The sequence below is a fragment of the Dromaius novaehollandiae genome, chromosome 2, assembly GCF_036370855.1.
Source record: "Dromaius novaehollandiae isolate bDroNov1 chromosome 2, bDroNov1.hap1, whole genome shotgun sequence".
In the NCBI taxonomy this organism is placed as follows: Eukaryota; Metazoa; Chordata; class Aves; order Casuariiformes; family Dromaiidae; genus Dromaius; species Dromaius novaehollandiae.
The window spans coordinates 58320256-58348229 of NC_088099.1; the positions used below are offsets into that span (position 1 = coordinate 58320256).

The 27974-nt window shown below is 41.9% G+C and overlaps 1 protein-coding gene and 1 long non-coding RNA gene across 13 annotated transcripts in view; one reads left to right on the forward strand and one right to left on the reverse strand.

The window, feature by feature from the left end:
• Positions 1–1473: 1473 nt before the first annotated feature.
• HECW1 (HECT, C2 and WW domain containing E3 ubiquitin protein ligase 1) overlaps positions 1474–27974 on the forward strand; it is a 272955-nt gene continuing 246454 nt past the window's right edge. For 3 of the 10 annotated variants that reach the window (XM_064506618.1, XM_064506613.1, XM_064506614.1), the window contains exon 1: positions 1474–1839. Coding sequence is in view for 2 of the 10 variants with exons in the window: in XM_064506613.1 (XP_064362683.1) it covers positions 1810–1839 (30 nt within the window). In the remaining 8 variants the exon portion in view is untranslated. Of the gene's footprint in view, positions 1840–2157; positions 2282–19195; positions 19433–21951; positions 22039–27974 lie in introns of those variants that run through there. The other 7 variants (XM_064506615.1, XM_064506619.1, XM_064506616.1 and 4 more) reach the window with 4 other exon arrangements.
• On the reverse strand, positions 7677–27840 carry LOC112996098 (uncharacterized). 3 transcript variants are annotated; one of them, XR_003262346.2, is made up of 4 exons: positions 27741–27840; positions 14404–14600; positions 14036–14290; positions 7677–12382 (listed from the first exon to the last, which is right to left on the reverse strand). It is a non-coding gene; the product is annotated as an uncharacterized LOC112996098 (long non-coding RNA). The 3 variants fall into 3 exon arrangements; XR_003262345.2 differs by lacking the exon at positions 27741–27840 and adding an exon at positions 17719–17849; XR_003262347.2 differs by lacking the exons at positions 7677–12382; positions 27741–27840 and adding exons at positions 12410–12450; positions 17719–17849.

The following is a 27974-nucleotide window of genomic DNA, read 5'->3' on the forward strand; positions in this document are numbered from 1 at the left end:
ATGCATCCTGAAATAAATGTTAACCTGCTTGAATATGGCCTCTGTGGTCCAACACATCTCTGGTCTGTCTTGATCATGGGAGAGCTCATGTGGCTTAATGGATGCCTTTCTTCTTGCTCTGACTAAACATAGTTAAGTAGCCTACTTGTACGGTGCTAATTCTGACCTAAGATGTATTAGCTCTCACTAATACAATTTTTATCAACATGGTTTTGCTTCAGGATGCAACTTAAGGTCTAGAAGACCTTTGAAAAATGGGCATATTTAGCAACAGGGAAAAATCCACCAGATGGACAGGAAAAATCTTTTTTTGGTCTAAAAATCTTACTTATATCTAAGAAAATTACTTAGGTGAGGGATTAAGCAGAACTTGACAGGGTTGTTCTGTCCATATTTCCTCTCTTCCAGCTGAAACTAGGAGCTGGTATTCAGCCCTTTTCGACAGATGGGTACCTAGACAGTACATTGCCTGTGGCAGCTGCAGCTCACTGCAGCCCCCAGCAGTGCTCCTGGTCTATTTTTGATAGTAGATTCACATGGAAATTGATGCTAGTACAAATGCAGGACCCATGGGAGAGATATAGCACCTTTGCACAGATCATTAACTGCGTTTTGAGAATGCACCCAACTCCCTTGCTCTTCCCAGCAGTGGAAGTGCAGGTTTCTTTGTCAAGGAGTGCAATCCATAAAGCCCTGTCTAGGAGAAGAGAAGGGGGAGGACAGAGCCTGGAGATACCCTGTGACATGGCAAGGAAGTTGAATGGTGTGTGTTCCCCGGGAGAGGGGAGGTACAGCTGCTAACACCGCAGCGCCTTCCCCAGCTATTGCTTCAGCTAGGTCTTTCTGTGTGGGGAAACAAATTAATGTTGATCACCCATGAGACTATAGTGCACTAGCAAAGAGCTGCTGGGAGGGTCACAGGGCTGAGGGAGGGCACAAGAAGGAAAATGGATGGAGAAATATGGGTTTTTTTTTTCCTGTGTCCATGCCCACTTGTACCAGTGCAACTCCCTCAGCACTGGGAGACCTCCGTAAGCGTGGCTGAGGCCAAGCCAAAGGCATCCGTCTGCAGTAGGCTGGCGCGTAGGGTGCTGGACCATGTGCTGTGGGGCCGAGGGCCACGTGTGAGATTAAATGAGGTGAGTTGAGGGGCTCCCGGTGGCGTGCCTCACGGGAGTTTCTGAGCAGGCGGCTGGCCGAGGCGACGAGCGTGGCGTGGGGCACTGCGTGTGGGGTGAGGGAGCGCAGCGCTGGGGCCCACAAGGGGTGCAGAGGCCCCGGCACCGCTGGGCAGGGCTGTGGGGCGCCCCCGCCCCCCACCCGCCTGGCGGCGGGGTCCCTGGGGCCGGGCCGGGCCGGGCCGTGAGGCGGGGCCGGGCCCGGCGGGGTCCCTGGGGCCGGGCCGGGCCGGGCCGTGAGGCGGGGCCGGGCCGGGCTCGGTGTGCGCGGGCGGCCGGGGCCGGGCCGGGCGGTGCTGCCGGGAGGCCGCCGCGGCGTGTGGTTGGCTCCATGCGGCCGGTACCCAGCGACGGGCGGGGCGGCGGGGGGAGGAGGAGGAGGGCGCAGCGGCGGCGCTGCGGGCGGAGGAGCCGGTGCCGGACTATGTTGCGCCCGGGCAGGGAGTGACAGGCGCGCGCCCCCTCCCCCCGCCCCCCCCGCGGGTGACACGCGCGCGGCGGCCGCCCTAACGGCCCCGCAGGGGGCGGGGCGGGGGCGCCGGAGCCCTCCGGCCGCGGCGGGCTGACAGGCGCCGAGCCAGGAGCCGCACGTGTGGGATGTAAAACCTGCCCTCGCCGCCGCCGCCGGAGCATGAGCTGTGCCCAGGCCGGCATTGTCCAGGTAAGAGCCTGGCGGCGCTGGGCCCGGCCCCGCTGCCCGTGCCGCGGCGGCGCCGCGCTGCCCGACCGCCCCCGGGGAGTCGGCGGCGGCGCCCGGGAGCCCCCGCCGCCTCCCGGCGGGAAGTGCGGGGCGGGATGGGGAGGCGGCTGCCCCCCGGCCCGCGTCCCCGTTACTGGCGGGCGCCGCGGCGGCGGGCTCCCCCGAGCCGGGGGGCGTCCCCGGGTGGGGTGGGGGGCGCCTCCGCCGGGCGGAGCTGTGGGGCCGGGGTCGGGGGCGGCCCCTGCCCTGCCCCGCCCCGCGGCTGCAGGTGCGGCGGCAGGTTGGTGTGTGCGTGTGGTGTGTGTGCGCTGTCATTTGCTTCAGAGCTTCTTCAGCCTGCAGCCGTGCGTGTCTTTGTGTTTCGGAGCTGGCGGATCTATGAGGGAATGGGAGACCCATCTGCGTACGTTGGGCACCTCTGCTGTGGGGGGTGGTGTGGGTTTTGTTCGCCGCGGAGCATATGGGCTGCGCTGGGTGGTATGCTTAGCCGTTGGCCTGTCAGCTGAATCTTTACTAGCGAGCAAACAGTGTAGGATCGTTATGAGCTGCGTGCCAGCAGGAATTGACATCATTTGGGAACGTGAATGTATGCAGGCTCCGATGAAGAGTCCCGTGCTGAATTTTTCATGACTGTATCTTTTTCCCTTAAACGAAGAAACCCCCGAATTTGGTTCTTGGCTCCTTGACAATGCAGCAAAATTTAAAGCACAAACTGTCTGTTTTTTCCATTATTGCTGTAAGCTATTCTTATGATTTCATATTTTGGTTATTATCTTCTGTTATTATGTAACTGCATTTTTCATTGCCAATTAAATAAAATAGCTTGTTATAAGTATATTAAGAACATTGCCTTAGCCTGTAGCATTGTCAAACACTGCTTTTCTCATTTCATAGCCTGCATAGATAATGGGTTTGTACAGACATCGGCACATACGATTCGTTTTGTTGTCTCTTGCCTAGTCTCCTGTGTGTTTCTTTATAGTTGCAGAAGAAATTACTTGGCCTGGGTTTAGATTTTTTCATCCTGCTGTTTGGAGCTGCGGTAGTGCCTTTCGTTTTTTTGGTTTTTTTTTTTTTCTCTTTAATGCTGCACTCAGCAGAAGTGTGCAGGGAGGCTGTACAACAGTCGCTCAGACTATGCTCTTGTCCATATATTTAACAGCCTACCATCTCATTTTGTGGGGCTCCTAACCCTTTCTGAACACAGCAGCAATTAGGGGCATGGTGCTGCTGTGCCAAAGATGTCACATAGCAGGTGGTCAGCTGTGCCTTTCTGATTAGTGCTCGTACTAGGATTGCAGTTATTACAGTAATTCATTTTAGCTTGGGGGATTCATTTTGAAAATTTGGATTTTCCACTAAGAAGGGATTATCGTTTCCCTGTCGAATGTGTGTTTTGTGAAGAAACGGAGTATAGTATGTATTCTGGCTGCTGTTTCTACTTCTCTTCTGACCATCTTTGAAATGCACACCCATTCGGACAACACCGGTGCCACAATGATTTTTTTCATGCCGGCACTAGAAGTAGAAAGCAGCATGCACTGAGTTAACCCACAATACTCATCCTGTTGATGAAGTGTGTCTGACACAGGAAGAGAGAGTGTCTATCCTTACAGAAGGAACATGGGTTCTGTTTGCTTGTTCATGTAAGGAGAGCGAGTGGGAAGTTAACTCAGAACAAGGACTAGTCAGCTAGCTGGTATTTGTGAGGAGTATCATGTGAATCTGTAGTGGAGGGCATGTCCTATGTGGCGTGTGTGATATATATGCTAACGTGTTGCTGACATAATGTGACCTGAGCTTTGGACTCCTAACCTTTCTAGCATCAATCAGCTTTTTCTCATAAGCTTGCTTGTTTGAAACCAGAGCGGGCAGAGCATGAATTGATGCACTCGGTGACTTTATCAGGAGGTAGGAATATCTGAATGTGGTGGTGACTTATTTGAAGGCAAACCATACAGTTGCATTCAGGACATCTCAAATAGTTGGCATAAAATTCATATGCTCTGTACTTTAAATTCAGTCTAATAAATAGCTTGCTATTTTTTATATTCCAGTAAAAAACTGGGTAGGAGTTGCTGTTAAACCAAAAAGTGTACCTTGCTGTGGTTTATACTTCATCTGTGTGGCACTCTGTCAAGCATTCGTTGCAAACACAAGATGAGCCCTGTAAAGTTTCATGGAGTTCTGCAGATTCTGCCACTGACGTTAAGTAGCATTCATTCAAGTCAGTGCTAAATCCTTCTTGTTTTGTTCTTTTGAACAGTCTTCATATGAGCAATGTAATTACTTGCGTAAATAGCGCAAGCAGAATTTGGTTTATCTGCTACTTTTTTTAAATGCTGCAAAAGATGTGTAAGTAAATGATATAGAGGAGGAAAAAGTTCAGTTTGGGAGTGTGATGTCAGGCTATGAACTCCCTTAACAAAGAAGTCGTGTTACCTATTTTTTGAAATTGTTGGAAATCCTGATTTTGTTGATGCGGTCATTAAGGTTGCCTCCATGGTTTCATCTGGATAAATGTTGCTTAAAAAAAAAAATCTCACAAGACAGACAGCCTCCCCATTCCCCTGCCAGGTAGGTATGTTCTAAAGTTCAAACAGAAGGGCTTTTAGTAACCAAAAAAGGAATTACTCTAAAGCATCTTAGTTTGTAATGACAGACATTGCGAGAGTATCTGACTTGTCTTATACAATGACTTCCCTTTCTTCCTTAAGTGTCTCTCTGATCTTAAGCCTTACATACTTACAGAGTTTCTCTAAAAGGGACTTCTGGGGTATTCACAAGGACTGACTTAAGCCTACAGACTTTAGCCTGTTGTTTTTGTAGACTCCTGTAGATGGGGGAGAGAGCTTCAGCCTAACATAAGTGCTCTGGCTTGCTGGAGCTCTAGAGGGAGCCTATGAATAGCTAGGCCAAAATAAGCCTTTGCGAATGCCACCCGAAACAACAGTTTTGGGTGTCCAAATGTACACATGGCTTCCATGAGTAGATCTTGTTTGCTGTTGTGCCCACTTTCCAGCGTATATCACTAGGAACTATCAATGCACAGGGAGTCATCAGTGCCTTGCCTGCTCCTGGGCTTCTGGTGGCAATCACATTGCTGGAAACACTGCTGCAGCCTTTCCAGGTGTCAACTGGTGGCAATCACATTGCTGGAAACACTGCTGTAGCCTTTCCGGGTGTCGACTGTTTTCCTTGGGTTGGTCTGTGGGAGTAGCTAGAGGATGATTCTGCTCATACCATCTTGTGTATCTGCCTATTAGCATTAAAAGAAATTGAGACGCCCCCTTTTCTTCAGGAGGTCTGTTGTTTGTTTACTTTTAATGTCTTCCCTGGGTTTGGCTATAAAGAAATGAGTCAGTTTCACTTCTGTTTAAGACTTTTTTTAACCCGTTTCTCTTGTAAGATTTTCATGTGCTATTATAATTCTGCAGTGTCTGAGAGGTGAACACTGAAGGTTTTTCTTATTATTATTTAGAAATACCTTTCTATTGGCCTTAGATTTGATAAACATTTAGTCTAATAATATCTTGTTATATACTCCCTATCATCTGTATTTGTCCTAAAATTGAAAATAATGTTTTGGTTTCTCTCTGCACCCTTAGGAGGGTGAGGGATATACATCACAGAAAAAGTAAAAAGTACAGCCACTAGCAAAGAGCAGGCTGTTCTGAGGACAGCAAGATGTTTAAAATTAAGAAGAAATGGTTAGGTTCTCTGACATACGGAGTAAAGGGTCATTTTTGTTATGTTCAATGAATAGCAGCTAGGTAGCTGTGTAATGGGCTTATGAGTCATTCCTAATTTTTGGATCAATTATTCCATGGCGAGGATATTGCATCTTCAACTTTTAAGTGGGAGGTTTAGGTTCTTTCAGGCAGTGCTACTTCTCATGAGGTGCTTGGATGATCCCTTGGCAAGGTGTAGTCCTCTTCTCATCTCAGATGTTTGTGGGTTCATCATAATATGGACTAGTAAGACTGGTCCAAGCTACAGGCAAAATAGGCTACTGTCACGGGCACAGTCTTTTCCCTTTGGAAAGAGGAAGGAGATGCATCGAGTGGGGCAGCAGCTGATTCCTAAGCGTGGTTCCCCTGCTGCAGTACCTGTTGCAGCTTCTGTTTGTCCCAGCTCCTTGGGACTCTCCTACCCTAACTTCCCATTGTTTATCTTGCCCTCCTTTTCCATGGGTTATGAGTAGCCAAGGTTTTGGCCCAGCTCCTCATCCTTTTGTCAAGAGTATTGCCTACAATGCAGATAAGTCTCAATGGCTCGAGGTGACAATATGATAAGCTGTTTCTTTACATGTTTAAAAAAAAGGGAGAGACCCTGTTGCTATTGTCTGAAATACTAAAGTAAGCGATCAGTGCCATGCTCTCTGGGGAACTGCTGTGCTGTATTGTATTGCAAAGTTCTTTGAGGACGTGGTGCAGGCAGCGTTCCCTTGCTGCAGAGCAGAAAGTCTGTGGGAGAGAACGTGTGCACAGCAGTCAGGAAGGCTATTATTGAGACCTTAGCCGAGGTTTCTTTTTATGGATTTAGCAAAACAGGCTCTCTTCCACACTTTCTAGATATTTTTGTATTTCTCTGCAGATGCTGGTAGAACACCAACATTTGTTTGGTTTGAAGCCTGAATTAAAATTCCAATCCAATGTTTAGAAGCAAAAAAGGGGCAAAAATATTTATCCCAGAATTAAAATCCATTTAAATTTGAGAGTTAACCCATGAAATAGTGATGCAGTGTACAATGTCTCTTGAACTGAATCACTTGTATTTAAAATGGAACATGCTCTAAAAATAAATGGGTAATTGCTTCAGTGTAGTCAATATGGAATTTAAAGATGACTGACAGTGATTTGTCATCCATCTCTGTAGCAGGAGTCATCTGGGAAGTCTGTGATGTTAAAGGCATTTGTTTCTATTAGCATGCTTTAAAGTAGTTTTGTTAATGAGCTTTTGAACACCAGGACTGAAATCTGTCATGTGACATTTTTTCATACTGTAGGAAAATGCACCTTCAGTTACTGAATCAGGTTTCTCAGGTCTCAAAATCTGTGGTTCAACAGACCTATTGTTTTGGAGAAAGGAGAAACATGCAGTTCTAGTGCTGCTAAAGTACTTTCAGACATCTCCATGTGAAATTCAGGAGTGCATCTTGCAAGCTTGGTAAGGGTTAATGGCATGCTACCTACAATACTTTTTGCAAAGGGGAAGACTGATTGGTACTCTGCGCAAACATGCGTAAGCAGAGGAGGTGGTACAGCATATTCTCTTTGCCCTTCATGAGGGAGAGAGGAGAGCAAGAAATGGGGAATGCTAGAAGAGACCACTGAACAAGGTTTTTCCTATATAGCAATGAAACTCCTCTGAGGGCTGTTTGGAGTACACAGGTCAAAGATCTGTTCCCCAGATCTTCCCTTGCTTTTTATTCTGTTCCTCCCTGAAACAAAAAAGTATCCCGCCAAAGCCTTTGTCTCTGGCAGAGTGTACGTTGTATGGACAACTTTGCTAAGCTAGGTAAGAAGCAATGAAGAGGGGTCTAGTCCAGCTTTACCTATGAGCTGGATGCCTGTTTGAGCTTAGATCTTCCTTCCTTCCAGCTGGATGCAATGAATGCATGGGGGGCTACTTGCCTCGGTATCAGCAGTCACTCTTAGAAGTGCTTGACAAAATAGTAGGATGGATGGGAATGTCCTATGGGGCCAGACTGGTCTTGGGGAAGCTGGTTGCTTTCCTTCCAAATCTGGGCAATACCAAGATTTAGAGTGCTCCTTTTGGGAAAGCAGCAGATGTCATTTTGTACCTGCAGCCTCAGGAAAATAAACTTTTTATTCACATTCTAATGCAGAACATCCATCAAATGTTGGGTGTTTTGCCTTTAATGATGTGTTAAAAAAAAAAGAAAAAAAAGAAAGAAAGAAAGAAAAGCTATGGGAGAGGCCTGAGGATTTTTAGTGTAGAAATATTTACTTTGCTTTGTATGCAACTGTGTGGTTGTCCGAAGATGATAAAGCAAAAATTTACTCTGTGAAATAGGTTTTAGTTACATGGTGGAAACGGGGGGAAAAAGTGGATGAAATATTTAATGTTGAAGGCAGAACTCACATGTCCAAGTTGGTGCTGTTCAAGATTCATGAAAGGCCCATTAGCTGTTAAGTTGTCTGCTGCCTTGGTTACAGGCCTGTGGAGGCTACATGGAGAGTAGGAATGAGATCCTTTCATGAACTTAAGTTGTGTAATTTGGCTGCATGGTGTTCTTGCAAGTAGTAGTCAATGTTAGGTTGAACCATGCTTCAGAAATACTGCGTATTGTGAGTCGTAGTAGAGACCTGGTGCTGAGATAAAATATTATTGAGCCAAACCCTTTGGTCTAAAAATGAACAATACTCCTACTAAAGTTATTGGAATCTTTGCTTGATAAAGGGCAGTAGCATCTGGCCTTTTGTGGCTTTTATTTACAGAGCTAAAATGTAGGGAAAGGTGGCTGTTCACTGTGCCAGTGTCAAGCACTGACACTTTCTCATTGCTCTGGCAGCAGTCTAAAACAGAACTATATAGGAGTGAGTACCCACCCTAAATATTAAGTGATAATGAGAGGAACTGCCTCTTTTCCTCCTCCTGCTCTTGTTAGGCTGGAAAAGGATTCCAATGTATAAGAGCTGGTCCTGTGATGGAACTCCTTTCCAAGACCCATAGCAAGTGGTAGCTTATAAGAGTTAGGCTATGCGATTTGTTTACTTTCAGCTTTCCACTTCTTAACGGTTCTTATGGATTTTGCTTTAAGCATGGAAGTAAATTAGCCAATTTTCACATGAATCAAGCTCTCATTAAAGATGAGATTTCTCACCTGACTAAAGGCAGTATTTTCTTACGTTGGCACAAGAAACCATACAGTGGTATAAAACCATTATCTGCTTCTGAAATTTGATTTTGAACGTATTCCCTCCTGCTCCTCAAAATCGTTTGGTCACTCTAAGTGCCATCTTTTAGAATTTTCAAAGATTGTCCCTCTCTGCACATCAGTTTCCATTCTCTTTAATAAATTTGATATCCTCCCCCTTCCCCCTCCCCAGAATTTGGCAAATGCAAAGTACTGTTGCTATCTCCAACACACCTTGTTACAAATGTTGCCATTTCTCGGCTGTGCAATTTTGTCTCAGACAATGACAAAATGGATTAATGACTAACACACTGTACCTAACAGCATGATGATGGCAAAACCCCTAGTTTCTGTATTTGAACAATTTTACTAGGACATTAATAATAAATTAAAAGTATCTATTACCTCAGCATAAATGTCTGAATGCTAAAGTGCCTCTGTGTGTCTTTTGTGCTTAATTGTGTATAAAGCAGAAGCAGGTGCAGAGAGGGAATGCACCTATCGAAGTGCTTAGGTTGGGCAACAAATCTATGGTGTTGGATTTTAATGTTGCTGTGGAGGGAATGAAAGAGGTTGGGACTGGGGAGCAAAATAAGCAATCATGCTTCAGGAAATGCAGCAAAATTGTAGTGACAGCATGATACTGACTACTTCTGTGGCTTCATCTTGCCACTTGTGCTGCCAAGGTTTGGCTAGAGGTGGACCCTAGAGGAGGATGGAAGCAGACAATGCCTCCTGGAAAACTGATTTAAGGAGCAACTACTAGGTTTGCTTGTTGGAGCTACATGGTAAATTCCTCTTGGCATCAGCTGTGTTGTCTTGGGCAGCTTGGAAGATCATCACAAGCCCATGGGAGTCTCTGCGGAACTTCCAGAAAGGGGCAAACTGTTCATGTGCCCTTCCTCCTTTCCCTGTTTGTACATCTGCCAGAACTTGACACCATGCCTCTGATGCTTAACCCCCTGCAAATGTATTTTTCTAGGGTTGGAATTGGGTTGACTGTCCTGACCAGGCTCTTTGCATGAATGTCTCAACCTTCCACATTCACCATATACTTTACGATTCCAGTTGAAAATGGATAAAGAAATGATTTTTCCAAAAGAGGTTACAGGAGGAGGGTTTTTGATTAGAGAAAAGGGAAGGATTTTGGGTTATGGGGGGAGGTTGGATGTCTAACCTGTCTTTGGAATGGTAACGCAGATGTATCTGGTAGAGTCTCCGTTTAAAAATAATTTGGCCCCTTAGTTCATATCAGAATGTCTTTTCAGTGGTTATAAAACGTGGGTTTTGTGCACATGTCTGTGAATTATGCGTTAGTAAAATATTCTGAAGTTTGGACTCGCAAGTTAAATATATGCCTGTTTTGACCTATTTTTCTCAACCTAATTCTGCAGGCGCTTTGTGTGCACACGCAGTGTCACTTGTTTAGAGAGTCCCACTAACTTCAGGAAGACAACTCACCTTGGGAAAGTTAGTATGTAAGTGGTAGTAGCAGGCTCAGGATTTGTATGGGATTGGCTCTCTGGCTAGTTCAGCAAGGGAAAGACAAACTGAATAGGGTGTTTGAGGAGTGTACTGATTAGCACTGTATCATCTAGTAGCTCAAGAAAGGTTCATCATGAATTATCTGTTTGGCTGACTCATGACATCCTTGTAATAGCTCTAAAAGATGGACAGGAGATCAATCTACTTGATGGCCTTCTAATAACTCACAGGAAAACCAAGTTCATCTCCTTTAGCCATCTGGACCAAAAGGAATGTAAATGCAATAGTGCTAACTAATAATATGCCCTCCCTGTGGGACGCTGGAAAGGGGCATCCACACACTGAAGTGGAAAGTTATAGAGGGCCTTAAGCAAGTGAAGGTCCAGGCTGCTAAGTCTGCATGGTATTCTGTGAGCTTACCAGCTTAGGTCCAGGGATTTTATAGGCATGTTTTGTGCAGCACTGCACCAAAACCAGTTCACTGCACAGTGCTTAAGTTTGCTGCACATTGCTGTCTCATGTGCAGGTGGTAATAGGGCTCCTACTCTGTGCTCCTCAGTGCATTTAATTCCTGTGTAATGCAAGCAAAGTCAGCTTGTGTCTCTCCCCCCTTGGTGCGGTCATGCCCTGCATTAAGTGCAAAGCTGATTAATGGTGCTAGAGGGGTGGTAGGCCTTCAGAAGGGGATACACCAAAACCAGTGCCCTGAGTAGGGCCTGTTGCCTTGGGACAGGGAGGAGCTGCCTTCTCCAGGATGGGGCGCTCTCTTTTCTCCTCTGCACCAAGAAAGATCAAACCTAGATCTCTGACTTTCCAGGAACCTGCCCTAACTGCCTAACAGGCTAGAAGCTCTTCTGAGTGTGTATGTGTATGGGGTATGATTTACACCCATCTTGTCAAACTCACTATGTTCTGCATAGAGGAATTGAAGATTCATTGAGCAGGAGCAAGAGGGAGCATAACTCTGGTTTAATGGGTAGAGGGGGGAGTTTCTGGGTTCCAGTGCCTGTGCCAAGGAGTGGTTCATATATTTTATGCTGAATACCAAGTGGGATGTCAAGACTGGTGTTTGAGATGCACAAGAGCAGAACATTAGGTGCCTGAGTGCTGTTAATGTTGAAAGCAGGGCTCAGAGGATTGCTGTTTTCTACTTTAATGCCTCAACTATGCCTAAGTCCTATCTTTTTGATCTGGCCCAAAATATCTGTGTTCAGTATTGTAGTCTTCTGAGCTCTACATTTATTCATGCCTTGGTGATGTGTCCATTGTCTGCATTTATTCATGCCTTGGTGATGTGTCCATTGGGAATCTGCATGTTTTTGGCTTGTTTTGGGCAGTAATTTTCTGTGAGGAATCTTGGTAGCTAATGGTGAATATGAAAGCTTTGAGATGCAACTTCATGTGTAATAGAATACAAATATAATTCAGTCTGTTGCTTATCAAAGCTCTAAATATATGTGGTATCCAAGTCTTGAAACCTTAGAGGACCTTGGATCACAGCTTAGAAAGTTGGTGGACTTGCCTCTCTGTTTAAGAAAAAGATGAGATGTAGGTGAGAGACTACTCGAAAGTGCTTTCCAGCTGCACCACTTGGCTAAAATCAGTCTTTTCATAATGCCCTCACTTGATCCTCTGTTCTCAATCTCTGATAGGTACAGGGTAGGAGAGAGACTTTGTGGCCAAACAGGTCTCAGATGGACTTGACATAAATCAAAGATTTGCCATCAGAGGAATATACTTAATATTGCAGTTGATGCTAATGAGTCAAATAAGCTCCTGCTCAGAGCTTTTTGCTTAATTCTTTTGCAGGGTTGTCAGAAACGGGGTAATAAGCTCTTTTTGTGCTGAAGTCAGCAATTAAATTCTGGATCTGCTTGAGGTAGCAGGTCTTCTGTCTAATAAAAAAAAACATTTTTATGTAATTGCTTTGGGTAAAAATCAGATGTTAGGCCAGAGAGGCTTGGAATTGAGTAGATTTTCTAAGAGACTGTACTGAGTGTGATGTTCCTCCTCTTGCCATACGCACTCCTTGTTCCTGCACTGCGATCGTGCCAGGCTCATCTTCGCAGTCCAACTTCAGGTGTAGTTCAGGAGCTCTGAATAGTCTTTGGCAGCCCTGAGCAGCCTTACTGAATGCTGAGTCACAAGACAGAGCCAGAGACGTAAATGTTACTAGAGTTTGTGCAGCTCCAATAGATTATTTGCTGAAAACAAGAGACCCCCCCCACCCCAAACAAATCATGCATGTTTCTTCAGTTGTTGATCAAAATTATTTGATGTGGCAGTTACAAAGACAGTATAATTATGTTCATTTTCAAATGGCTGGCTGCTTGAGTAAAGAGCTGAAGTCATCTCTATGCAGGCCACCCTGAGGCTACCAAACCTCTCTTTTTTTCCTTTTTTTTTTTTTTTTGAAGGAAATATATATATTTCTTTGCATCTGTTTTCAAGAATATGTATCATTATGTGCAGACGTTAGATCACCCTAACTTTGACTTCTTTTCTTTCTTGGAGTCTTGCTCTCCCAGCAAAGAAAAGGCAGGAAAACTGGCAGAAGCAATCCAATAAACTGCAAATGTGGAGCGTAATTATCTTCTTGAAGTAATTCTGGTGCATGCACATGTGGGAGGAGGGGAGGCATATTAAGTAGTGGAGCTGCATGAAAATTTGCCAGTGGAACAGTTTTCTGTCAAAAAATGCTGTTTTAAACAGATTCAAAGTGTTTCTCATGAGAATGTGTCTGTATTGCGGCTGGCAGCCATTCAGAGGACCTGGAGCCCTGCAGCCTGGTTTAATGATCAGATCCAGTTGAGACAGATCAGAGTTGAAGTGTGGCAAGATTATTGTTGTTGTTATGCTTCAGTTTTAAGGAAAACTTAAAAATGTTTTAATTTCCCACAATGCAGAAAATGCGACTTGACCTACTCTGCTTCATACAGTTATGTCTTAAAAGCTATCTAACTGTCTCCAGTGCACATGATCGTTACAATATTATACTATTGTATTTACTTCATAGAAGCCTGGGGCCAATCTCACTGCTACACTGAGTTCATTTAAATCGCTGATCTTGCACTAGGGATGCATTTGGCCCATGAGGTCTTAAAATAACTGTGGAAAGATTTACTGAATGCTTATGTGGGACAGAGACCATACAGACTTTTTAAGCTATCAGTTTTATAACACTCACAGGTTAAAAAGCAGAAATGTGTTAGCCTGTGAGGGGAAAAAAAAAAAAAAAAATTTTGTGTTAGCTTTTCAGCTTAACAAGATCACCTTGAATGGGGCCCCCACGTTCTTTTTTTTCCAATTCATTTTGTCCAGTTTAGATACTATTATTGTTTTAGAAGGGTTCTTTTTTCTTTTTTTCTGACAGTGCTGGGAGCAAAAATTTTTTTCTTTCGTCACTATCTCTACTTCTGTCCACCTCACAAGCAGCTTTTTTTTATAGCCACTGGAGGCTAATATGTCTACTCTCTCAGTAGCAAGCCTATAAAATGTTTGGGCATCAAATATAAGCTGGTGCAAATCAAGCGTAGTACTACTATTCAGGCCTTTTTGTTTTCAGCTGTGATGGGACCTTCTTATTTTTGGTTGCAAAAGGTCTGTGCTTTGACACAGCTGGATTCTTTTACTTAGAGAGTTTGTCTTTGCTGTATCTACAGCAGCTGGTTCAAAAGTGGCCTTAATCAAGGAAAGAAATGTCCTATTTCGGCTTTGCTTCTCCTATGGCAGTCAAACCAGGCTTCAGTGCAATAAACAGAAAAATGATTGCTTTTAATAAAGTCTTACCATTTCAAGAGCTTTTTCTCTCTCCTTTTGTGGTTATCCGTCTTGTTCCTACAAAGACCTTTTTTCATCCTTTGCCCTGCGGGTTGCTCTGGTGTGTTGGAAGCCGATCCTTTAGCTGCTTAGTCTATTGAAATGTGGATGCGGAAAGATGCACTTTTCTTAGTATGAACACTCAACACTGCATTTGTTCAGTGACTGAATACTTCCTTGTTCAGAGGCCCTTGTGCTGCAACAATGTAGTAGCTTTGTCATCTCCTACATAAGATGAAGAAAGAGAAGGTTAATTTTTTTTTTTAATTCTAAGAATATTTTTCATCTATTTAGTTCACCAATTTCTTGTGCTTATTTGTTAGCATTTGCCTTGCTACCTGCATATACAGATATCTTTCAGTCTTCTGGCTCTTCACTGTGTCCTTTTTGATAGATGATATGCCCCCTGCTTTGTCACTGGTTCCACTGCCCTGCTTAGCTGCATAGCTGGAGGCAGACTAGTCTTGACTTGAAGTGCTCTATCATCTGGGCAAAAATTGTAGGTGTCAAACTTCTTGTCTACCTGTGGACAAAACTGAAGGAGAATAGTGAAAAGTCTATCACTGTCCTTAATGCTTTTATAGGATGAGTGTAGATAGCCAAGTATTATATATGAAAAATAGTTGTATTTTGAAAAATTCTTTTTACCCTTTCTGTTAGGGTGTCCTGCTGTCCATGGATCAAAAGTGGGATCTTTGAGAGGATTGTTATGCTATTCCAGGACTGCTTAATGTCTTCTGATTTGTGGACCCTGTATCTCAGACCTTAGATGCTTTCCTAGCAGGGATGTGAACCTCCTCTTAGAAATGTGATGCTGTATCTGCTATACAATTATCTGTATATCTTGATTGTTTTCAGGCTGTAGAAGGAAGCATCTTTACAAGCGCTTTAAAAAGGCATAACCTGGCCCTGCTATTGAAAGCAGCAGTCCCTGAATCGCAGAATGGTTGAGGTTGGAAGGGACCTCTGGAGATCGTTTAGCTCAACCCCTAATTTTCAAGGCACTGTCAACTAAAGCAGGTTGCTGAGGGTTGTGTCCAGTTGTGTTTTGAATATCTTCAAGAACGGTGACTTCACAACCTGTCTGGGCAACCTGTTCCAGTGTTCAACCACCTCTACTGTAAAAAAAGGTGTTTTCTCACATTTAAATGGAATTCCCTGTCTGTCAAGTTCTACCCACTGCCTCATGTCCTTTCACTGGATATCACTGAGCAGAGTCTGTCCTTACTGCCTCCCATCAGGTATTTATACGCATTGATAAGGTTCCCCTGAAGCCTTCTCTTCTCTAGGCTAAACAGTCCTGGTCACATCCTTCTGCTTTTCCAGCCACTCTTTGCTGCATGTTACTCATTTTGTTATGTCAAGACCTGCATTTGTGTTGCCACGTGGAGAACTGCATCAGGGAACTGATCTGGGTTGACAGTATTTTTGAACCTGCTATTTATGCCATGTAGTTTTAACCCAGATCAGGTTCACTTAACCATTCTAAGAACACTTATGCCAATGCAAGGAAACAGGCAGTAAAGGGTGGGAAAAAGGAGTGGGAGGAAGGAAAAATGTTTCTTTCTGAGAACATCAGTTTATGCTGTCTCAAAGTAGTTGTGGAACTGTGACAGTAGTTACCCGTGTGGACCGTGAACAGATCTGAAGACCTAAGGGTAAAAATCTTTTGGTTTAGATTTACCAATGAACCAAAGCAACTGAGTTGGCATTTTGCCAGGAATTACATTAGAGTCATGAAGCCACCAAGAAAGTTGGTTGGCAGAGGAGAGCAGTGGCTCATGTATTTTTTCCTCTTGAACTCTTTGCTACCCTTGATGTAAGGATTGTGCTCTCCTCATCTTTCCCTTCTCCTCCTCCTCAACTTCTGTGCATTTTTCTTTCCAAATTAGTTTCTTAGCCTTTCTCCCTCTGTTTTTGTACTGCATGGTAGACTTGAACTTAGCGTAAGAATGGCCATGGCGGGTCAAACAAAAGGTCGGTCCAGTCTAGTATTCTCTTCTGTGGCCAAAGAAGGACCTCTAAAGAATATGGCAAACACTTCTGTCTCCCATTTAAAAAAAAAAAAAAGAAATCACTTTTCTGTAATATTCTTTTATCTTCTACCCCCAACATTTTCTGCTCATGAACATTCTTGAAGGAATGTGTTTTTATGTACTTACTACCCTTCAATAGAGATTTCTTCCATGAATCTGTCCCCTCTTTGAACCTATCTACACTTTTATTATTGTTTGGAAATAAGCTTCAGAGCTCAGCTACACACACTTTAGCCTGTTGTGAGCCTGGCTCTGACTTTACTGATGCCCTCTCATACTTGGAAGAGACTCTTTGCCATGTATGATTCTGTGAACCTCTGTCATACCTTCTCTCAGCTGTGTCTTTTCCAGACTAAAGAGTCTTGCCATAATCAGTCATCCTTTATACAGGAGCCATTCCATATCTTTGATTATCCTTATTACCTTCCCTTAACTTTATCTTACTCCCTAGTGTGCAATTTTGTTGTACTCCTGCGCATCCTGTGAAGTCCTGTCTCACTGCTACTTCATCTGGATACGGTTCAGTTTCTTATATTTGTGATCCCTTTCTCTACTTCCTCTTCTTCTCCCCTGCCTTTGTCTTGGACTAACAGACTTTGAGTAAGTCTTCGACTTTACCAAGCCAAATTCAGCTCTTTTGTCATGTTATTAAAAATGTCATTTTTTGTTGATCTCTATAACCAGAAGTCTTTGCCCATAACTTGGTCTTTTTTATCCTTTTTCTATTGCAGTGTTCACCACATCAGCTTTCTGCAAGTTAAAATTTTGCTGAGTGCATTTTTCTCTTCTGTTCTATTTGAACCTTTTGGTCAGCTTTATCTTATCATTTTATCTTCATGCATCTGCTGAATACCACTAATTCTTAGGTACATGTTCTCATGTCTTCCTATCCCTTTTTTTGCTTGATAATTAATGTGCCTGAAGTATTTGATTTCTGCCATTGGTATGGCAACCCTTTTCATGCCACTTTCTCTACTTGTAGAGCAAGCTGTAGAAGATTACGTGAGTAGTTTATTTTCTTCCTTCAGATCCTTCCCAAAGGTATACTACTTCAAAGTGACTGTTGGAATAATATTAATAAACTGCTATTCTGTATTTCTTGTCTATATAAGGTTATCAATTTTTTGGTGTACAGACCATGACTGGGTGTTTTGCAGCTCAGTGCTATATCTTGCATATCATTTGCTAGAGAGTGGTTTTTGTACTGCTAGACATTTATGACTTTGCATATTAGTAGTTGGTATGATATTTAAGTCTTCCAAAGCTAGAAAACCTTGGTGAGTTTGGCTTAGGATTTTATGCAGAGCAAGTTGCTTATCAGGACTGAATGACTGTTAGAGGCTGCTGAGGTGTCCTGTCATTTGGGGGGATGTTCTGAAGATCAGATTCTTCCTAAACTACAGATTACATATATCTCACCTTATTTCAGCTGTCAAGAATTGAGCCATCTTGTGTAAGTGGAACATCTAGACTCTCTAGTGGGGAGAGAGAGGTGGGATGAAGCATTTTCTGTTTTAAGATGAGCTGGATCTTCTTGCAGGGATTACTCCTCTCTCCAGAGAGAACCTGGATACAAACTTAAGCAAAACAGCCAGAACTGGATAACATAAATCTTACCTTGTATATCTACCAAAGAGTGTTTCTCAGGCAGCACAGAACTGGAATTGGTGGTCAATATTCCTGTGCTGATTCATATCAGCTTTTCCTTGAGGTGTGTGTTGCTAACATGGTTCACTTCTGTATTCCTGAACAGTTTAGTTTTGTTTTAACTGAGTGGCTGCATATCATTACATTCAATGGAAGGTGTCACAAGGTTGATTCATAATCACCAGTGCATAACTACATAGCACAACCTTTTTGGAAAGTACAAAGGGTAATCATGTATTCAGCCAGTATTTCTGTCCATAAGCACTGAAAAATCATAAGTGGGACTCCCTAACAATGTAGAAATTTGTAAAACTGATGGTTTGGAGATTTCTCTTCCTCTTATGGGATTCGGGTACTTATATGGTTCACAATTTCAAGACTTTTCAACACATAGTTAGAGATTTATTCCTGAAAAGGAGAGCTGAGAGGGTTTTTTTTTCCCCCTTTTTTTCCTTTTTTTTCCTTTGAGCCTGTGATTGCAGGAATTACAACAGTAGGAAAAGCAACAATTTATATTAAGCTCACAAGAATGCTCTTTCCACTGGAAAGCATTTAGATTTGGGGGCCTTTTCCACTTTTTGCAAATGAATCCCTGCTCTGTAAAGTTTGAGATAGCAAGAAAAATCTTTTTTTTTCTATTTTTTTTCATTTGGCCATTTTTCTCTTATGATCTCCCAAGCCTTGTTATACAGAGATGAGTTGTTCATATAACAAACGTGAATGTTATTCACTTAAAAAATTCTCTCATCTTCTCTGAAGGTTAATCAAGAGAAACTTTCTAACCCACGAAAGCAGGGTGAGATACTCTCTACTCTGAAATATTAAATAAAGGAATCAAAGGGAAATAATCCCCAGTGATACCTCAAGGAAGATTTAATTAAGAAAATGAAATTGCATTAAGAGTGACCCATTGTGGACTGCCAGACAGCCAACAGATGAGGGAGAAATTCTTTAGCAGTGTCTGCCCATTGGTAAGTGTACCAAGCTGTGAGATAACAATGCTCAAGTGAGTGGCTTAAAGCAATGTTTAATTACCTGATTGATTAAGGTCATCTTCCTTAATTCAGTACTGCAGAAGTGCATGTAGTCTATGAAACGTCTTACAAATTCTGTGGATCTGGCTGGTAATGGTGTGGGGCCCTGTGTGGATCCCTACTCATGCCTCACTTGAACTGGTGGGTGACCTAATATGCAGTTTATAGATACTGGCTGTTTATAACTTTGGTTAAAAGGGAGCTGCAGTCTAGTACATGGCATCAATTGAAGAGCACTATTTAATAGCCCCATAAGCCTTACGTGCAAAGTTTTCTCTGAAGCAGAGGAGGTAAGTTTACTAAAATTTCAGCAGGTTTATGTGTCTTTAAATCACTGGGGCTAATTTTTCATGCATATTGGTCAGGAGCATTCATTTCTGCACCGACTGTACTCTGTCTGTTCATGTCTGCAGGTGAAAGGGCAGTTAACTGGCTGGCAGAAGATCAGCCAAGGAGTGGATACCTATGCCTGACTGCAGATACTAAGAAAGCAGCAAAAGCTGTTTTTCTCAGATTGGCCCTTGTTGCCTCAGGTTTACTAAGGGCATGGAAAGGAAGAGCCTCACTCATTTCCTTGATGTGACTGAGTGAAGAGCTTAGAGCTGTGCATCAGGAGAAAGTGCATTGAGGTCCTGGTCTCAGCTTTAGAGGTGAGGCTTGTTTTACAATTGCTGACTGAGAACTAAACTGGGAAACTCTGTGGAAAGAACATCTGAACGGAGGAGGAGGAGGAGGGGATATAAAAACTCTAACTCTTGTGCCTTTGCTCACCTAGGTCATACCTTTGAGATTGACTAGACTCGTGGTCTTTAACAAACCAGGGGATGATGCTTACAAATAAAGGCTGCAAGGCTGGGTTCAATGTGTGTAATAACGCATGTGTTTAAGTCAGTAGTTGTCACAGTGCTATGGCTGAGCGGTTTCTGTTGTGCCCTGTGAGCTTTTTGTAACTGCACAATTCTCTCTCAGCCTGCTCCCTGGCAATTATGCAAGCATTCCTTTACTCTCACCATTTGTATAATGGCTAGCAAGAACATTATTTATCCCTTTGCTCCGAGTGACTACTGCTTCTGTAATCTATTTCGCATTAAACTAATGGCCAACTTGTTTATGCAATTTTCCTCCACCTTCTCACAGTGAGAAGGGTACCTGTCATTGCTTTGTCCCATTTGTCTTTTATTGCAGATGAAAATAGAAAGAATTTGACAAGAAATTAGAGCAACTGTCATATCTTGTTATGTCCCACCATCTTCCATAAACCCCCTTACTAAAAGGTATGCATATAATAGAAAAGGCTAAATTAAAACAACAAAAGTACCCCCACATTCAGTTACTTTGTTGCCAAGTGTAATTCTTCAATTTTGAGACAGCTGATTCTAATCACTAGCAATCATTGCTTTTATTTACTTATCTTCTAGTGTAAAGAGATATTTAAAGTGGCTACTTGATAAAATGGTGTACTGATCATTTCTAAGCTGTCTCTTATGAAAAAGGAAGATAAATTTGGCTCTCATTTCCACTAGTGTCTCTCCCACTGCCTTTCTATTGCAAAATACTGATGACTTTACAGCCCTATTTTGTCTGCTCTAGGGTTAAAACATCATTCCAACAAATAAGTATCTGTTTTTCTTTCCTGCGATCGATCCAATTTTGCCCTTCTGTTGACCACTGCTGTTTTTGAAATGCAGTGCCTAGACCTGTGTACAGTAGCATAGATGAGTCCCTACTAGTACTCTTCTAGAGCAGTAAGTGTTGTAGAGCACAAATGACTGCCTGACATGTCTATTCTGGGAGACTGTGATTAGAAGGAAGGCTTGAGGGAGCATAGGAATGCAAAGCCAGAAGTGACCTGTAAAGGCAGGAGCAGCAATACCTGCAACGTTCATCAGAAGTTCATGTAGCTGCTTTCAAAGGTCTCCTGGGATGGAGAGTCCAAACACTCCTATCACAGTGTGTTCCTGTGCTTCCCTGTTCTTACCATGAACAAGTTTTTCCTAATGTCTAACCTGACTCTTTCTCACTGCAGTATAATCCCCTTGCCTCTCATCCTATCCAGTATGGGTATAAAGAACAAATTATGCTTTCTTCTTTGCAGAAAACTCCTAAATACTAACGAGTGTCACTTACTTACATTGTTCTTGCCCCTGAATCTCCAGTCTTTTTCCCTGTTTTATTGCTAGCCATTCCAATTGTTATATTTCCATTTTCCTATGGGTTGTATTTTCCTGAGTTTTAAGCTTTCCTGTGGCTCTTCTCTGGACTTGTTCCAATTGGCTCATATTTTTCTTCAAATGCAGCATCCAGGAGAGGATGTAGTACTGCAGTTGAAGCTTTACTAATGCTCAGTGGAGTGAAAGTATGATTTCATGTGTTATGCAGGCCACAGTCCTGTTTATCCATTCCAGCCTGCTGTTTGTCCTTTGCTCAATAGCTTGATATTGTTGACTCATGTTCAGTTTGTCATCTGCTCTTACCAACGGATTCCCTCCCAGAGTACTTTTAGCTTGCTAGAAGTTCTTCTCCCTCTATTTACGCAGTTATTTGTCTGTGTACAGCTTTGCTTTTCTTTTTTTTCATTTTCTTCAGTTTGTCAAGATAATTTTGGATTTCAATCCAGTTCTCCAACATATTTGCAGTCTTTCTTAGTTTCATGTTGTCTGCAGAATTAATAAGTGTACTCTTTTCTGTGATCCAGCTAATGAAAACACTGAACAGAACTAGACTCAGACAGGATGACCACAGAATTCAGTTTGGTACACCCCATACTTCCATGTAGAGTCGTTGATAACTGCTGTCTGGATAGAGCTCTCCAACAAGTTTTCCAACCAGTCTGAATTAATTTCATTAAGATCGTGTTTTTCAAACTTTCTTATGAGAATGTTAGGTGAGACCATGTCAAAAACATTATTTAAAGTCAAGGTATAAAGTATTTGTCCTTTCTCCCTAGCCACAAAAACTGTTACTTTGCTGCAGAAGGAAATGAAATTGGTTTAGATGATTTGTTCTTGATGAATGTATTTCTTGTTACTTCCAGTTCCCAATCCTCTTGATGCTTTTTTTGGATCTGACCCATTCTAAGAGCGTTTGGGATCTCTTGTCAGAAATTAAACACCTGCCAGAGGGAATACAGTCCAGTCCCTGCTTACTCTTCTTTATCTACACTTTGCAGGCTCTGGGGCATGCTCTGGGTTTTCCTCCCTGTTCTGGAGAAGCATCTGGTATGCCTTGAGTATTGCTGAAGTCTAATAATAAGACTGTAAGTATTCAGTGTCTTGGCAGTGGAAAAATCTGGGTTTTTTTTTTTTGTTGTTGTTTTTTTGTTTGTTTGTTTTTTCCCCTGGGGACTACTGTAAGGTTCAGAAAGTTAATAAACTGGTCAGGCATATCAGTGTATCAACCAGTCCGAACAGTCACCAGCCAGCAAAAGACCATTTGGTAGTAGCGACTGGAATATTTTCCATGTTATTTAAATAGCACCCAAGCATAAAAGACACTGTTACTACAGATAAACTGAATATCAGCTTCTTTTCTCTTTTCTTTTTTTGGTATCTCATTCATTTGGCTACAAATGAACAAGATTGGAAGAAAGTGGAATTCAATATATAGCACAAACTTTATTTTATTCATGAATGGTTAAAATGAAATTATTGTAGTTTTAACATCTGCTTTTTTCCCCCTACTCTGTGAATAGAAAAATCTTTTTAGATGAGAACCCTTGAAGCTCTCTGTTTCCTAGATACCTGTTTATCATGAAAATGTTAATGTGTGAAAAAAAGCAGAATGAGAAGTGTAGTATTTCAGTGAATCAGGGTAGTCTTAGTAGGGGTGTTTTGCTGAGGTTTCAGCCTGTCCCCATCAAAGCAGATGTTAGATCCTAGATAATTTCAGAGGGAAGTGAAGCACTGAAGCACACTAATCCGTTTTTAAGGTGCATTTTTTAAAAAAGCTTCACTTATGAGCTGACTTAATCCGTGAATCCTAAAACTTATTCATGTCTAAAATATGCTTTATTTACTGAAAGTTATTTCATCACTGTGTAGCTATAGAAAACTTGTACTGGCCTTCCTTCTCATTTTGTACAGTGGAGCTTAGCTGCCTTTTTAAGTTTTCTTCTTCCTGGAATCCTGAAAATAGTGTTGCATGCCACAAAGTTGTTCTATTAGGTATAAGAAAGGCATGTCTGCCTGCAGGTTAGCACTGTCGATACAGAAGAATTGACCATGTTTCTATGTTTGTGAAAAAGACTTTGGAACACCCCCTGTATACAAGAAAACACATAGACCTCTTAAGGTTTCAGAAAAAGGTCTTTGTGGCCCGTCTATAGTTATCCAGGTGCCTGACACCTGTCCTGTTATGCCTGTGTTGTTTTTCTATGACGATGCCTTCGGACTGATGGATCTGCAAGGTTTTCACTGCTCTAAGTGTCATCAAGAGTTTAGCTCTGGATTTTTCCTGGACTCTACAAGCTTGAGAAATAAAATATTTATTTCTATTTTTAGTATTTATTTTTACTACTTTCACAGAAGATTAAGTGGCTGAAACTTAAATCTCTAGTCTTAATCTTCGCTAAGAAAAAAACTTATAAGACAAAAATCTTAGTGGATGTGAGTTACAAAAAGCTGAAAAATGTCAGTGTTGGATGCAGAACATCAGATGTGGTGAACTGTAATATGACTAAGACAGACATGCAATATATCTTCTATAAAACATTATAGAAATGTTATTTGACAAGATTTAGCCTTAATTCAACACAGGATTCCTATTCTAGGTGGTCTTTAAACATTCATTTAGATGTCTCTTCAGGGTTTATATTATCAGTAATTGAAATTGTTTTACGAGCCAACAAACTTATTTTGTCTGTAATCTTGCAAAGATTTAGGCATATCTTTAATTTTGAAGCAAGAGGACTGTGTAAAGTGATTAGTGAGACTCTGCTTAAAATTAATTTGAATGGGCTCAAGCAGAGTACATTTCTACCAGATTTTATTCAGGAAGCCTAAATGCTTAGGATTTGACTACTGGGAGGATTTAAGATACCTCATAACTTCCTAAAGTAATTTAGTGGTGGCTTTAGTTATGGCTTTCTTTTTTTCTTTTAATTTAAAGAATGCAGGAAAATTAAAGAGTGAGATTGCCTAGTTAAAGTTTTAAAGAATTGCCAAATGAATGCATCTATCTATCTACCATTCACTTTAAAAAAGATGCCTAGATGATTTTTTTAAATTCTTTTATTTTCTTTAGAGTCAAAATTGAGCAGTTCCTTAGTAGTTTCTTTAATTGAGGCCTTAATCTGACCATATATGTATGGCATGGAACATTTTCTAACTCATTATCTTATTAAACACATGCATTTTATGCAGTGTTTACAAGACACTGCCGCTAGCGGTCTTCCTTCTGTCTTCTATGCCTTTTTAAATTATTTGACTTGGCAAAATTGTTGGGTTTGTTTTTTGGTATCTAAATGTTCTAAAAAGGAGTCTATTGGGTTTTCACATATGTTGTTTATCCCCTTTGAAAAACTACGCTGGTTCTGAGAACATCATTTAAAAGAAAAATGTGACATCTCAAGAAGTATTGGGTGAAATATTAGTAAATGTTGATGATTTAATAGTGACCTCAATTTTTGTCGCTTGTCTTGTTACATTTGCTAATATTTCAAAACATTTGGTTTTCAAGGAAGTATTTCTTCACCCCAGCTTATCTTCCTTCTTTCTTGAGTCTGCAGTGAAGATGAAATGCTGGATTTGACATGATCTCCATGGCAGCACACATTAGTTTCCATGGCAACCCATTTCATAAACAACCCTACAACTTTACTACAGTGTTAAACAAAAGGAGAGGCCTGACTGTTGGAACAAGCTCTTATCAAGGTTAAAATTAAAATGGGGGGGGGGGGGGGGGAAGGAGGACCAGAGGAGGACGTTGGGCGAGATAATGACTTCTTGCAATTTCTTCTTTTAAAGCTCTTGCTCCAGGGTAAGCACACCATTTCAAAACCTATATTCTCTAGTCCATAATTACTGTGCTACCCAGCTGCATTCCTGCATGAGTAGGTAAGTGATGTGCTGTCACAAGTCTTTTGTCCCAAGATACTTCTTTAGCCTGGTTTCCTAAGGAAATGAGGCTTATGGAATAACAGGCGTCTCTCTTGATTGTCTCTATCTCCTTCCTGCCATCTGTCTCCCCTATAGCTTTTGACCCAATGATCAGATTGTCTAAATTTGACAGAGGGGCCAAAGCCAAAGAATTATGTTCCTCTAGGTGTTGTGAAAACTGAGTTCTGTCTCCCTGTTCAGTTCCTGGAATAAGGTTGTGGGCATATAGAGAACTGGGTAATTACAGGCATCTAAACTAGATGGTTATGATAAGCAGTATAATAAAGCCTGTATTCCTTTGGTAATGGTCTGAATTCAGGAAAACGTTTAAGCACATGCTTAGTGTATTTGTCCCATGTCAGGATGCTTTCCTGAACTGCAAAGTGAGGGAAGTGTGAGGGAAGTGTGAGGGACTGATATTCTGGGAAACAGTTAATGAGCATACTTCTATTTCAAGATAATGGCCCTGGGAAGGCACATGAGAAAAAATTTGAGTAAGGGCTACAAGCCGTGAAGGGGCTTTCAGTTGTATACTGAATACAATCCGTACAGCAGGCTTGTTTATTGCAAGGATTGCAAGCAATGAGTGGAATGATTTGTTTGGCTTTTTGTACTGCACTTGCATTGCATGTTGTCTGGTTGGGAAGCTAAAAGGCAGCTGTTCCTGACCTCCCATGTACTTGGTGGGCTAATGCTAGGAACTGAAGGTGAAAATGCAAGTTGAAATTGGGGGAGACAGAGGACTAGTAATAGGAGGGTTTGGGAGTGTGGGCAAGGATAAATTAGTGTCTTCAATGGTCTACTCCCTCATTTGGGTCGCACATGTCTCCTATCTCTGCAAGATAGACAATTTCACATGCAGAAAAAAGACTTTAGGTTTATGTTACTATGCGTATCACTTGAAAGGTAGTTTACTTTCGGCAGTGTCTGTTTCTCAGCTACATTGAAGATGGTTTAAAAAAAAGCAGCATGAATATTTATATTGATCCTGGCCTAGAAGTGCAAGGCTACCAAATTATTCTCTTCATTTGGAAGTGATTCCCTTGAAACTTTATATTATGCCATACTATTCTGCACATTGTCTTTTATGGGTAGATGGGAGAGGTGTCAGGTTTTGTTTCGTTTAAAGATTCAACTGGGCTACATTTTAGAGCTGTCTGTGTAGGGTTAAATGCAGGAAAGAACCCATACATATAGAGAAACTCTGTTGGTTAGAGCAAATACAGATAACGTAAGCTAGTATTCTCATACATAACTATGTGGCAAATAGAAGGCAGCTTTAGTCTGAGAAACTTTCAGAGTTAAAAGTAGGTTCTGAACTCCTAGCTAAAGGCTGGGAACATTTTCCTGTTAAGGAAAGTAGGGCTCCACTTCCAGCTCCAGTGGATCCTAGAGGATTCGGTCTTTTGGTACATTACTACTCAGAGTTGAGTTACCATGGCAGAGCTCTGCTTACTGTACAAACTAACAGTGGTGAGAGATGCCATACTTCAGAAGGAAAAGAAAACAGTTGTCTGACAGATATCTTTGTTTCCTCTCAGTGTCTGAACCTGCTAAGAAGTTTAGACTGTTGGAAATGATCCCAGCAGAAATGGTCTATCAAACACAGTTTTGCTGAAATGATCAAAGATGTGCAGAGTCAGAATTTATTACCTGCCTTTCCATTTTACCTGGTTACTATAGTTTTCAAAAATGAAGAGTGACCAGTGATGGTTTTTTAAGAATCTTGCTTTCCCTAGATCTCCTCAGACGCTAGTTGTTAGATGGCTTTCACGTCCTGAAAATTAAGTCCCCTGAAGTTTCAGGTAAAACAGAGGAACATGCAGACACTACACATATATTACAAATCTTACCTATAGAAACGTTGACTCTATAAGAAGTCTAGGCTATGCTTCTGTTTCTGCTTCAAAAAAGTAATAGCTGTGATGAAAACAACTGAACTTCCTAAATACCAAAAATATATTGATACCTTCCAGTAGCTGAGGTGCCATCTCATAATGTTCAGTCTGAAGAGTTGATGTGGGAATCTGGACGTTCTACTTTAATTCCTTTTCATGGTGGTTATGCTGTAGCCGGCCTATGTGTCATGAGGAGTTTAGTCCCTTCCAGACTGACAACCAACAGGATCCATCTTTGGCTGATTCCTGCTTAGCTTTCAGCCTTCTTCCTGCCCTTATGACTTCCCAAACCAAGTCACTGGTTCTCAAGCCTGAATTAGTTGTGCACTGGTGGTCAAGCCTGTCCTAAAGAGTCTCGGCTTATTTCCTGCACCACTCAAAAGTAGCTTTTCCACCTACCCTCTTCCTTGGTTTTAAGTTTGTCTTTCACACCTGTCATTCAGGCAAGGAGTAGCAAGGCAGGGTAAATTAGACTCACATCTGTATCTTAGCATGTTTATGACCAGGATGGGATTGATATGCATAGTTTTCCAGTATTATGATTTCAATATTTATTCCCAATACATTTCTATGAACTGTGGTAATGTCTTTTTTCTGCTTTACCTCAGACTGTTAAAATCGCAATGTGGGCTCGCTGCTGAAGAACTACCAGCATATTTGCCTGAATGAAAGCTGTGAATCTGTTCAATGGCTCGTAAAAAATAAACTTGTTTCACTGAGATTTCACATATCACAAAGTTTGCAAATCGTAAAAATGCAGTATCAAGAAAATGGATATTGAGTAAATTCATAATCTGGTTTTCAGGGGGTCAGGATGCTCAGCTGTGTCTTCTTCCTACTCACTTTTTCATATTAAAGGTTAATTGCATATTGTAGAGAAACCTTGATTAAGCCAAGGAAAAGTGAGAGCAAAGATCTATTTGTTATAAGCAGCATGAAGAATAATGAGCAAATGTCAGGCTTACCTGTCTACCTTACAATAGACACTTAAAGGACTTGGATTTCTGTGATGCTCCATCTGTTGTTATTAAACAAAAAAGAATCATTTACTGTTTTACAGGAAAGCTTCTTTATTAACAAAACACAATAACTTACTCAGTTTTATACATGCTTTGTGGTGTAAGTTTGACAAGGAAAGGAGTTAATGTTTTACATGTGTTTTTTGCCTTTGGCTCCAGTAGCATTGAACAAGATGATTT